Here is a 13,930-nt window from a genome sequence, read left to right on the forward strand (position 1 = left end):
CGCTCGAGTGGTCAAAGGAATTTCCCATGGGAATTAGATGTTTCACCACGGTCATTCTCTAGCCTCCTAACTATCCCTAGACCTAAAAATCATATCATAGAATAGCTCCTTTGCGACGTGAAAGAAGAACAACAAACAAACACACTTTCGCATTTATAATATTATTATTGATATTTTACTATAATATCTCTGTACCTTTTATAATAATAATGTAGATGAAGAGATATACCAAAAAGCGAAACACGCACTGACTTACGTGAAACAACATTACACATGTCGAGCAAACATATTCCGAACATCATTACTGAAACAAGGGGGAGGGTGTCACAGGACTGGGGGGAGGGGGGGTGCGGTTTACTTAAAGGGTTCGAGTTTTGCGGTTCCTTCAGTGAACCACTGTAAACTTGGAAGTAACACGAATTTATAATATTTGAATTTATTGCGCGAAGTATTTAGACACATAGGGGGATGTGGGTGTAGCTAATGAAATTAGAAAGTTTATATTGTTGTAAAGGATTTGATACTTTGTTTGTATTTTGTAATATCAAAATTTATACGTATTTATTAACTTTTACGTCGTAATATCATAATTCATAACTATAAACCACTAAAGATGAAACAATTTAAAAGTTAATTATTATTGTGATATCATGTCATGGAATTTCCATAAAACCATGCGTTTTTTACGTAAAAATCCTGACTGCTATACACACCGTGACGTAAATAACTAAAATAAATATAGTACTCTTTACAAAAAAGTGTCTTTATATACATTGAAAACAACTGAAAAGCTTCACAAATACCTAAAAAATAGGCACATATCGACACGGTACATAATGAACCTCGCGCTAACGTCCCGTAGTTCTCTCCTCGTTAGGGAGGCCCCTGAAGGGTGCGGTCCACAGATTTAGCCTCCGTAATTGTGCCGGGTTATAATTGTTATAGCCTGCTACCTCTCGAGATAAGGATAGGCTTTAAATGTTTATTGCCACGATGTTTTCGGAATGAAGTGTGAGTGCATTGGTTTATTGGTTTTGGAAACATGTTCGTGTTGTAAGTAGATAAAACTCATGGAAATACTGTAATAAAACATGCAAATGCAAAAGTCAGTTTTAACTTTTAAGCGTAAAATGATTGTTTCATGAAAATAAAGTACAGATCTAGAGAAACAAAGATGTTTCAAATACTTACTTTTCATTTATCTACTCTAAAAGCTTTAGATTTTCGTGCTCCAATACTTTCAAGTTTTAACATTAGGAAAAGAAAACTCGTAGAAAGTCTATAATAATGTCATGCTTACCAAAACTTAACTAATGATAATATAGTAAAAATGTATGACTGTTATTTTTTCTGAACATTCAACTAAAACAGTTTCTAAACCTATTTTAACAGTTTATTTTGCATTAAACAATATGGTGTCGTCTGTAGGCAGACATTATTAAGGTTGCATAATGCATGACGGTCAGGTTGCGTGCAACGTGTTGCTAAAAACTGCCCCTTGCCTCTTTTGTGGGGTAGGGGGCAGTTTTTGAAACTGTTTGTGACTTTATTTAATATTAGCTAGGTACTTTTAATTTTACTATAATGTAGTGTCTTCAGTCTTGTGATAAAGTTAATTATGTACGCAAAATTTTATTTTGTAGTAGTAGGTGGTAGTAGTGCGTGGTCTGTATAGACAAAAAAAGAAAAAATAAATAAAGGAAAAGCTCTCGGTTAAAGTTATTTGTGAAATATTATTTGTAAACAGGAGGCCAAGTAATTCTAATTTTTATTGTTCCAAATAAACAATTTTGAATTTTAGAATTTTGAATTATCTGCTCCTTTCATTAATTATGTAAGTAGGATGGTAGGAAGGTATATCTATTACCGTCATAAGCAATGTATCTTGGCTTTACATAAACTTTATTTGTTTTGATTCCATTAAACCTCTTAGCAAGATATATTATTATTATTATTATGAGCCATGGCTGTCCCACTGCTGAGCAAAGGCCTCTCTTCCCTCAATCCATTTCTTCCTATTTTGAGCAATTTTGAGCAATTTAGCAAGATAACTATCAACGAATTACTAATAGCTCTTACTATTCTTAAGAGTTTCTTAGTGACAAATAAAAAATAATTCAAGTCTTGTACAGTAATACACACAATAGTTTATTATAAAACTTACACAATAACATCACATAGACAGTGAATAGTTATGTTATTTGTCATAACGACAATATAAACATTCTTGGCGTCTGTCCATACAATCCAAATGTCTGATAAAACTTAGGAGTCGAGAGACAACCTGCCGTCTCACTCGTATATGGGCTAGTTTAAAGTTAGACAGAGATGAATGTGGTTATTAATTTTCCGTTAATAAATGTGTGCGTGATTCCATACGGTTCGCAAAACAATTGTCATAGAGTGGACATGTTTAGGATTTTCCTTACTATCTTCAATTGATAGCACAGATAATAGTTATGTTGTTTAATAATAATGAATGATGAACAATTGGATTTGAATGAATATTATCCCAAAAGAAACATGTCTCGAAGGGTCTTCGCAGCGTTTCATCAAAAGGTGATGTTTTTCCTATTTCCTTCGAGGCAACGGCATCCAGTTTATTAATAAACAAAAAATAATGTATTTGTCACGTAGGAATAGTATAGATTATATATAGATTTCTACTGATGAAAGAGTTCTGAATTTCAGTTTCGTAGGTAACTAGTTATTTCTTGTGTAAATTCAGTAAAAAAGACAAAACATCTAAAATTTCCTGCAAGTAGAGAGGCAAAAACTCGTATCCTACAATAAGCTTTACTATTTCACATCTATTTCAACCAAATCATAGCATATAATCCACATGTATAATGTATATTCTCATATCGCTCGATATTCATGGGTGTAATGAAGCCGCCGCCTGTCGCGACAAGCGCTACACCTGTCAGCTGATAACGGAACATCTACGAACAATATTGTTTGAACAACGCTATTGTGTATTGTACCGTATTTGCGTGCGACTTTGATAATAGTATGCAATATTGCATGCTGTTGCAATGATTATGTTTGGGGAACGTTTTGATGTACCTATTTGTTCTTTGGTTTTAAATGTTAGGTATCTATGCTATAATCTAGTCAAAGGTCTTTGGAACTACTTTGAGTTCGTGTAGGTACGTAGATACATATAACATGGCGCTTAAAAAAATAATTCATTTTTAAGCGTCATGTTATATGTACGTACAAAAAAAATATAGAAGTTTGAAGAACGTAAAATTCTATTTCTTTGCGCCCATTAAAAAAGTTCTGAAAAAAATGAAAAATATATTCCTATAATAGGCGTATAGGATAATTTGCGAGGATATCTAAGATTCATTTTAAGATATTAGCTGTTAATCTTGCATATTGGTAATACTTATTCCATATAGGTAAAAGGTATATACTATTATATAATATATTCTGTGGTATTACTGAATGACATAGCCTACTTTTTTATTAGTTATATCTCGGGTTGCCTAACCTTAAATATAATATTATGTACCTACCTATCCATTCTACAAAATCAGACCACTGGCTTTTGTTCCACAAAATAACAAACACATACAGCTACTAATTTCGCAAAATATAATATTAGAAGCCATGAAAACGTTTTATGACGCACCGAACACCGTCACCTCATTAAGGACACGGGGAAACGGGGAAAAACACGCGGCGGGTAACGGGGAAACGGGGAAATGTGGTCGAGCGGGGATTCTGTTATTTCTTCATTTAATTTCATTGCGCAGAGATTGTTTGTTTTATGTCGGCCGGCTTTAATTGCTTGGACGTTTAATGAACGTCTAGTTACTATAGGCGTGGTTTTTGTGTATTATTTTAGTTATTATTTTTATGATTGAATGAGTAAATTGTGTCCGCTTCTTAAATATATACAGGGTGTACCAAAAAGTAGTGATGAACGGAAGCTGAGAGGTAGAGGACCTAGAGGGCTATCCGAATCACCCCCATGTATGTTATGCGATTTTTCGTATTTTCGGAGTTATGACGATTTTTTCAATTTTTCACCTATCGCCGAGTAGGTACGATGATATTTTCACTCATGCTGACGTCAATGATTGCGGAAGATGCTTGATTTTTTTTGTGTGCTAAGCTGAAAGATAGGCCAATTCAGTATGGTAACATTTACTATCGTTAGATCTTTGAATGGAATAAAAAAAGAATTAAATGGCAAGAAAGATAAAATTACCCAGTATGTTCACCACTTCAAGGGCCCGTAAAAAAATAAAATCACATAAAAAAAGTTTTCCGTTTGACTTTTAAAAACTTGCTCTATCTATCAGATAGCTACCCTGAAAATTTCATTTTATTATTCAGAAGGCTTCAATCGGAATATTAAATCTAAATGTGGTAAGTGCACAAATTGAATTAACATGATGATCATTAAAACCAATAAATAGGTGTTTAATTACCAGAAATTTTTAAAATAACCCCGCTGTTGCTCAATGCAAGTGCGACATCACCGTAAAAAGTTGTCTTTTAAATGTCTGAATGCCCTTTTATCATTTTTAATGGTTTCTTCTGCTACTATGAATTTCCGGGTTATTTCGTCTAAATTGTGGCATTCTCTCAAGTAGCCGAAGTCTTTTTAATATTCCCATTGAAACAAATCAATGGGGTTTAGGTAGAGGGACCGTGGAGGCCAGGCTTTAAGGCAGGCTTCATCGGCGCATGCGCAGGCTGCAACGACCAATCCATCTTTCAGGGTATCTTTGCCCTTTAGCCTGGCCTGCACGGTCCCCGGACATAAACCCTATTGATTTTTTTCCGTGGGGATACTACAAAGACGAGAGACTGCCACAATTTGAACGAAATAACCCGGAAATTCATAGTAGCAGAAGAAACCATTAAAAATGATAAAAGGGCATTCAGACATTTAAAAGACAACTTTTTACGGTGATGTCGCACTTGCATTGAGCAACATCGGGGTTATTTTAAAAATTTCTGGTAATTTAAACACCTATTTATTGGTTTTAATGATCATCATGTTAATTCAATTTTTGCACTTACCACATTTGGATTTAAATTTTTCGATTGAAGCCGTCTGAATAATAAAATGAAATTTTCAGGGTAGCTATCTGATAGATAGAGCAAGTTTTTAAAAGTCAAACGGAAAACTTTTTTTATGTGATTTAATTTTTTTACGGGCCCTTGAATTGGTGAACATACTGGGTAATTTTATCTTTCTTGCCATTTAATTCTTTTTTTTATTCCATTCAAAGATCTAACGATAGTAAATGTTACCATACTGAATTGGCCTATCTTTCAGCTTAGCACACAAAAAAAATCAAGCATCTTCCGCAATCATTGACGTCAGCATGAGTGAAAATATCATCGTACTCGGCGATAGGTGAAAAATTGAAAAAATCGTCATAACTCCGAAAATACGAAAAATCGCATAACATACATGGGGGTGATTCGGATAGCCCTCTAGGTCCTCTACCTCTCAGCTTCCGTTCATCACTACTTTTTGGTACACCCTGTATGATAACGCGTTAGAAACATTAACAAGATTCTGCATTAGTAGAGTAATTTATAACTTTTTTCCTACATTCGTTTACAGAAAATCGATAAATTAATGGATTTTACAGATGAAAGTAACAAAATATTTTTAATTCAGGTTACTTTTCAATAACATGTTATTAGTTTATCTCTTGATTTTTTATTTCTATTGTGTCTCTATGTTTCATAATAGGTACTTGTAGAAGTAGCTTTTCCTCCATATTCCCACCTACCTACTTGTTACTTTGTATTATTCAATTTTAAAGCCGCGTTTCATCATAATTTTCATTCCAACATTATTTAAAAACTATCTGTATCAAACACCTATAACAATGAATTCATTTTGTCTCATATGAGTGGACACACATTCATTTCGCAGTCCAGTTTTAATTCCGTCGACATATGCTGAGAGGGTGGGGGTGGGTGAGGTGGGGGGGAGCAATTTAAAAAATGTGTCCCACTTCATTGGAGCGGCCAGCGTGACCGCATCCTCCAGTAATTAATATTACGGACTGCGAATCTATGGAGGCGTTGTTGTTTGTTAAATAATTATGATTTTTTTTTGTTGAAGTGTCGATATTTGCTATTTGGTAGGTTTTGTAATTTATCAGTGTTCTAGGATATTCGCACGACGTCTTATTTTAAATTTAGTAAATTATATGTACTCTGGATTACAAAAAAAAATAAGAATATGAAATAAGGCAATTAATCGTAACGTATCTAATAAAAAACTATCTCTACATTCCAGGAATTTTGATAAAAGTGAAAATTTTATTTCTCATGGGCTTATATATAGGTACTTCGGTTTAAGTCATACATAGAATATTAACCTATCTCTATACGTTATTACCATAGTATAACTATGTTATTACTGGAGTACCTATATAAACCTACCTACCTATATAAATAAATATATAGCCATATAAATGTAATAACTAATAATGAAATCTCCCCATGTACACCGACCACGCGACGGTGCGAAGGTATTGTGATTTTAATAAACAAAGCGCGTCAGAGGCGGTTAATTGCGGATAAACCGGTTTCATTACAATTATTCCATTGCAAGCTGACTATTTTACCAATTTTGTTTTTATTACTGTGTGCGATTCATTTCTCTGTCCATTTTTTTATAGAAAGAGACTATATTTAACTAATACATGGAGTATTATTACTAGAACGTTTAATAGTTATTCTTATAATTAGCCTACTTCAAAAAAAACGGAGTAGGTTCTCAATTCTATTGTATTTTTAATGGATATTTACCTCAAAGCTTTCGAGTGAGTCAAGCGATTTTGAAGGTTCATTGGTTTATTTCTGAAAATTTGAAGGCTGGTTCTTGTTAAAAATAATTATTTATGAAACAATTCCTTGTTTTCAGTTTTCATTATCTGTATTTTCATCTCTTAAATTTTCAGAGCTTTCGCCAAGCGCAATCGGACATTCATTTCATGCTTTCCTTTAAAAATTTTGACATGATAAAAATGTAGGTAAAATATAACATACAATCGTGTACGAAGGACAGTAAAAATGTTGTATTAAGTAGTTAAGTAGGTACCTGGTACCTACTTACTTTATATAAGATATACCTAAATATTGTTTTGATAGGAATTTCCGTTTTAGCAATACAATATTGAATACTTAAAATAATAACTAATAATTATAATATTATACCCGTGGTATCATCTTTAATGTCTATATAAACATAAAAACAATATAAAAGTGTTATCTTAAGTGGTCAATTTAATGAAATTCCCACATATCTCTGAACTATTAGATAATATATAATAATGCAATAACGCGCTAATCCTGTCTAATACTGTATAGCTTGATCTCCGTGCTGATACCGGTTAACACGCTGATAACACTAATAATTATATAACACTAGTTTGTGCACGCGACGCCGCTTGGTTAGCAATTTATCGCAAAGTATTCTATTGTATGAATGTCAACACAAGACTGAAAACAGTCTAAAAACATTTCCTTATAATACGAAAAATAACATTATTAACTGATTTTTTTTTTCATAAATACTAACTTACACTCTTAAATCTTATATCTTATAGTAACATATTATTAGTTAAGTTAGTTTTTTGTCTCCTATAAGTATTTTACATTATTGCTATGTCACATTATGTAGGTAGGTACCTTCGTTATTTTAACGAAGTCTAAAGGTGCAACTACATAAAACTTGTATACGTAGTATATTATTATTAGTCTGTGATAAAACGAACACAGAGGTACATGTATCTCAATGCAGAGCAAGAGCATTTTTTCGTGATTTAGATTTAGATTCTATTAGAATATAAGGTAGGTACATGAAATCTTTTCGAGCGCACTAAGAACAACGTAAAAGTGCTCTAAGGCCTATGCTTGATTACACTAAAAGAATTTCATATTATGGGGTTAGAATGAGCATTCGCTCGTTTGATGTGTACCTATTGGTTGTAGAAATACGATTATGTCATTGTAAACATGATAAAGTCAGTAAAATCGCAACAAAATGAATTAATTTGATCTCATAATATCTTAAAAAATTGTAATTATTAAATAGGTAGGTAAATGGTATAAAGATAATGTGACATCCGTGCCCCTTGTGGGGTTTGGGGCAGATGCAATTCACATCTGTTACACTGATTAATATACTTCTATTCTATGTAGCAGTTATGATGGGCAAGTAAATTATCATTCCATTGGACCTTTAATATCCTGGTGAAAGTTAGTTTTTCTTTATATGTATAGAGAAACAAAGGCATCTCAAGTGTTAAACGGTTTTAGCATTAGTATAAAATTTTATTATGTATTCTATAATATAGCTTCCTACTAATACCGTAGTCCGTAAGTGTTAACAGTAGCTCTACCATGAGTTTACGCATACTATACTCGCTAGGGATTGTAGTAAGCGGTTTGTATAAAATTTCGACTTTCGTACAGCGCCCCTAGTGTTCTTATCGCGTGCAGTTGAGTTCTACAGTTCCTGATACTTTTTAGAAATAGTTCTGGCGTTTTTAACTTAACAAACGACATTTGAAAAAACCCGACCTGGACCCGGCTTAACGTGATGCTAAGACGTAATGCTACGACGTGATGCTACGACGTGATGCTACGACGTGATGCTACGACGTGATGCTACGGCGTGATGCTACAGCGTGATGCTACAGCGTGATGCTACGGCGTAATGCTACGGCATGTGTTACGGCGTGATGCTACGGCGTGATGCTACGGTGTGATGCTACGGTGTGATGCTACGGCATGATGCTACGGCGTGATGCTACGGCATGATGCTACGGCGTGATGCTACGGCATGATGCTACGGCGTGATGCTACGGCGTGATGCTACGGCGTAATGCTACGGCGCGATGCTACGGCATGATGCTACGGCATGATGCTACGGCATGATGCTACGGCATGAAGCTATGGCATGATGCTACGGCATGATACTACGGCGTGATGCTACGGCATGATGCTACGGCATGGTGCTACCGCGTGATGAAATATGACAAATTTTCTAGTGTTTCATTTTACGCGAGTATTTCTAAAAAGTATCAGGAACTGTAGAACTCAACTGCACGCGATAAGAACTCACATTTTTTTTTGATCTGCTAAAAATGATCTGCTACGGGAAGTTGGCAGATTATTTTTTCAAATGTCGTTTTTTAAGGTAAAAACGCCAGAACTATTTCTAAAAAGTATCAGGAACTGTAGAACTCAACTGCACGCGATAAGAACTCACATTTTTTTTGATCTGCTAAAAATTATCTACTACGGGAAGTTGGCAGATCATTTTTTCAAATGTCGTTTTTTAAGGTAAAAACGCCCGAACTATTTCTAAAAAGTATCAGGAACTGTAGAACTCAACTGCACGCGATAAGCTCTCACATTTTTTTTTTGATCTGCTAAAAATGATCTGCTAAGTTCACTTAGGGCCTATTTTTCAATGCTTGGATAAAATTTATCCGTCCAATAAAATATTACACGATAATATTAAAATGTCACGTAAACTGTCAAATATACGGGCAATTAGAATACGTTTTTATAATGGTAGTTTTATACATTATTCGACGAATAAGTTTTATCCAAGCATTGAAAAATCGGTCCTTAAACATACAATTTTTGCACCATGAGTTCTAATTTTGACATATGTCATAGTTTATAACTATTCGACGATAGATACGTCATTCACGGTAAATAATCTCGTGAAAATTAAGAACTATTCACGTTTACTATTGTAGTTACGTCAGACGATTTAACTATGTCAACTCATGGTAGAGGTACAGGTCGATAAATATCTATGCAATATTGTACTCTAGCTATTATAAAATCACAGCTAAATGCAAAACTTATTTGCTCTTAGCCAGAATAGAGTAAAACACAATTTGATCGCATAAAAGCTCTGAGTGATGCTTGGCTTTATTTTAAAAAGCTTTTACCTACTGAAATATTATACTAAATATAAAGATAAATAATATAGCCTGCCTGATATTCTTAATGACATTACAAACATACAAACTATAATTTCAACAGACAAATGAAATTAGTTTATTGCAACTTGAAACTATCGATAGATTTCAATATCCTTATTCAGGTAGGTACATCACTAGCACATCTCGTAGCACATCACTAGTAATTAGCGCTGTTATCACCAAGTATAGATTATCAGCTTACACATATTACACATATTATCATCTACTGATAAGAGAACAATATTAATTAAATTATATTAACGCATCATTTGATTATATTTTGTCGGTTATTAATATATTTTTTGAGCTTTCAGATATTAATATATTAGGTACCTAGCTATTCGTACTTATAAACGTGATAAGTTTTGATTATAAACTAGATATTAATATGATATGTTGAATTTTGAAATAAAGATGGCAGATATTGCAACGTTAGGATGCAAATATTCATTTACTAATAGTTTTAACTAGCTGCGCTCCGCAGTTTCACCCGCGTGGCTCCGCTCCTGTTGGTCTTAGCCTATAGCCTTCCTCGATGAATGGGCTATCTAACACCGAAATAATTTTTCAAACTGGACCAGTAGTTTCTGAGATTAGCGCGTTCAAACAAACAAACAAACTCTTCAGCTTTATAATATTATATAGTATAGATTAGTAGGTACCTATATTAGTATAGATATTGAACCAAACTATCAGAATTGATAACTTGTTATGAAATAATACGTTTTGATGATATTCTTTAGAGATGGGCCTAATATTAGGAATAAAAAAATACGAATGTAGAGCCTCCGTCATTATTGAGAACGTTTCGAACATTTTGTTCTATTAAAAATAAAGTTTTCGTATAATTAATATAAAGCGCTCAAATTTGCTTTTTACTAGGTAGGTACTAGTGCTCCAAATTGCTTACATCCTCCTTTTTTCTATGGTTAACGTATCAAGAGATATATTATTTTTTAAACAAATAGATACCTATGAGAATACATTTTATGTCAAGTCGCGAAGGTAGAGTACACTTAAGACAAAATTAACACATAAGAACATAATTAAATCTAATTTCATGTTTAATTAAATCTAATTTCAATCATATTCTTCAATGTTTATGTGCCTATACCTATTATTTCAACGAAAGAATATGTATTGTACACCGACACACGACATTTTTAAGTCTTGATAATATCTATATTCTATACCTATACAAAAACTATGTTTAAGAATTATTTCTTATAATTATGTTTACAGGTATATTATGTACCTACCTACAATTTTTATAAGAATACTATAATCTCTACTTCAACTACCTAATGTAGGTAATATTTACATAACATATTTGTTTCAATAAAAAAAAAGGTAGGTAGTTACAAAAGGTAGGTATAAAAACATTACCTAAATATTGTTTTGAACAATTGCATTCAATGTTTAAATTTTTTTTGACACGTTGGTGATAAAATTCCCAAAAATTTCTATGAAATAAGATAGAAATTACACATATTCATAATATTAATTTTACTTTAGGTAAGAAATATTATTATAAAACGATAGTAGGTAGGTAAGTACCTGCTTACCTAGTACATAATATATAGGTAAATATGTATTTAATTGCATGTAAATATTAAAATAATTACCTATTTATTCATTTTGAGTATTTAGATAATTTCATTGTTTAAAAAGTATGAATTATTAATTTAATACAGAATCATAACTTATTTTTGAATCATAGGTACCTATCAAAGTTATTTAAAATGTTTATAGGATCATAATATTTTCTTTCTTATATTTAACCCATTGACCACCGTAAGCCCCGATCGGGGCGCGACACAATAGATTTTCTATTGTGTCTGTGATTCCGAGGACTGATGGATTAATAGCATTTAGCATCATATTTATTAGCCCTAAATCTCTCCGTCGGACTATCATTGCCATTTTCCATACCTCTAGATTCGCGCGTCGGCCGTCGGAATAGGTAATCATAACATGCAGATGTGATATGTATAATATTCTGTCATATTCTACTAAAACATATTTGCTAAAATTAGTATTATAATCGCAATGATTGACTATTTCTATTTTATTTACATTATACGATGCAGGCATTAAATTTAATTTGTATTTAGTATCTATCTAATAAATGCTCATAGAAACTACGAAGTTATATGACAAAATGTATGATTCGATAAAACTAAACTCTACATTATACCTATTTAGTAAATATTTTTTATTATTGATTTCATCTATTTTCAATTATTAATAACGATTAATATTTTTACACGGCATGAAATTGATGCATAAATTTGTTTGATATACCTATACCCAAAAATATTATACGAATACGAGTAGTTATAGGTACCTAACAAACTATAAATAAGATTTTACTCTCTCATAATAATAAATATTATAAGAAGTCATTTAAAAATAAATATGTAACTATATTTTTTTAAACATTATTAGATTGATATGCCTAAGTACCTATAGATTTTATTATTTAAAACGTTTTAATAAACACCTATCACGTTCTAATAAATATTCCAATTCATAATTTAAATCAATTACTTAACGCGTACTGCGTGTACGTTGAAGTCTTTTCCACACGCTCTACATAAATTAACCGCTAATAAACACTTACTTGTTTGGAGCCTCTCCCTCCAGGCCATGGGGTTGGAGACGAGCCCCTGGAAGCCGGGCCAGTACAGCGGCTTGTGTTGTAGGTAGTGTGCCATGCCCGCCGCCGCCGCCGCCAGCGAGAGCCGCGGGGCCAGCAGACCAGCCCCGACGTTGGAGCCCACCGTCGGCCGCGACAGAATGTGGTCGATCCCGTGAGGATTCGGTGCAGGAGGAGCCGCCTCCGCCAGCGAGCTCAGCGCGGCCAGCGGAGCCCCGAAACCGCCCTCCAAAGCTCGCGACATCGGCGGCGAACCACGCAACTCAGACATTCTGACAGTTCACTTCCGAGCAACAACCTCAAAACATTTCATACGAGCTACGAGACACACACTCGGCTATGTCCATCGATTACAGTTCGCACACGTGTCACCGAGCGCACTCGCGCGGAGTCCGACACCAAATGAAAAGCTCACCGTCGCGCGAAGCAAACAAAAAAAGGTGAATAGAGAACGCCCAGTCAATCTAAACCTTATATCCGAGTTGCCGCCCATTCGGCGGCGTAGCTCTGCTTCTATCGTCGTCTCTCTTACTTCGCTTGGAGGGTGAGAGGGATAGAGCATGCCAGTGTTAACACGAGAGCGTAGATTTAACGAATCGCTATTTAATGGCGCTTCTTGTCTCTTTATAATTAAGTCGGGTGCAGTTTTTGCGGTGCGCCCGCTCTCCCGCGCGGCGCTCTATTGTGCCCAATAATACGGGCGACTGAATAGTTTTATGATGCCCTCTAAACACCGGAAGGATGTCGTTGGATAATTTATGTGACAAATATTTTATTAATTGACAGCCACTCGATGTGTGGAAATAAAACACCCAGAGAATTAACTCGCATCTGCTTACCCTTTGTTGGTCGAATCTCGTTGAATGTAGTTTTAAACTGTTTCACGGTATAATATACAGGTATATTTAAATTTTAAAGTAACTTAAGCACGATGTTCTAAGTAGGTTACGAAAAAGAAGGACATTTATTATCCCAAAGTATTTTTACAGCTAAGTAGGTACCTAGGTACTCTACCTGTATGAGAAATAAATATTTAATGTTTTAAATGCAACACCTACATATATTGTTGGTATATTGAATACTGTAAACACGAGAAACAGAAAATTACATCATTTTAATAACAATTTAACCTAAAAATATTACAAAATTAAGTTTTCAATTAACATAGGTATAAGTTTTCAAGATAAATTCTTACTATTTAGATACTTACCAATAATATAGCTTATTTACAACACAAAAGATATCAAAATAAATTAATAAATAGTTTATTCCTATAATG

General features: G+C 33.7%; 1 protein-coding gene across 1 annotated transcript in view; it reads right to left on the reverse strand.

Annotated features, from left to right (window-relative positions):
• HGTX (HGTX homeodomain transcription factor) overlaps positions 1–12,922 on the reverse strand; it is a 44,577-nt gene extending 31,655 nt beyond the window's left edge. Inside the window, exon 1 of the mRNA XM_089708115.1 lies at positions 12,616–12,922. Coding sequence (XP_089564241.1) covers positions 12,616–12,922 — 307 coding nt within the window. The remainder of the gene's footprint in view (positions 1–12,615) is intronic.
• Positions 12,923–13,930: the final 1,008 nt, after the last annotated feature.

Source organism: Colias philodice, chromosome 20 (assembly GCF_061535455.1).
Source record: "Colias philodice isolate Cphi_HAF_F1 chromosome 20, ilColPhil1 Martin Lab GWU primary, whole genome shotgun sequence".
NCBI lineage: Eukaryota > Metazoa > Arthropoda > Insecta > Lepidoptera > Pieridae > Colias > Colias philodice.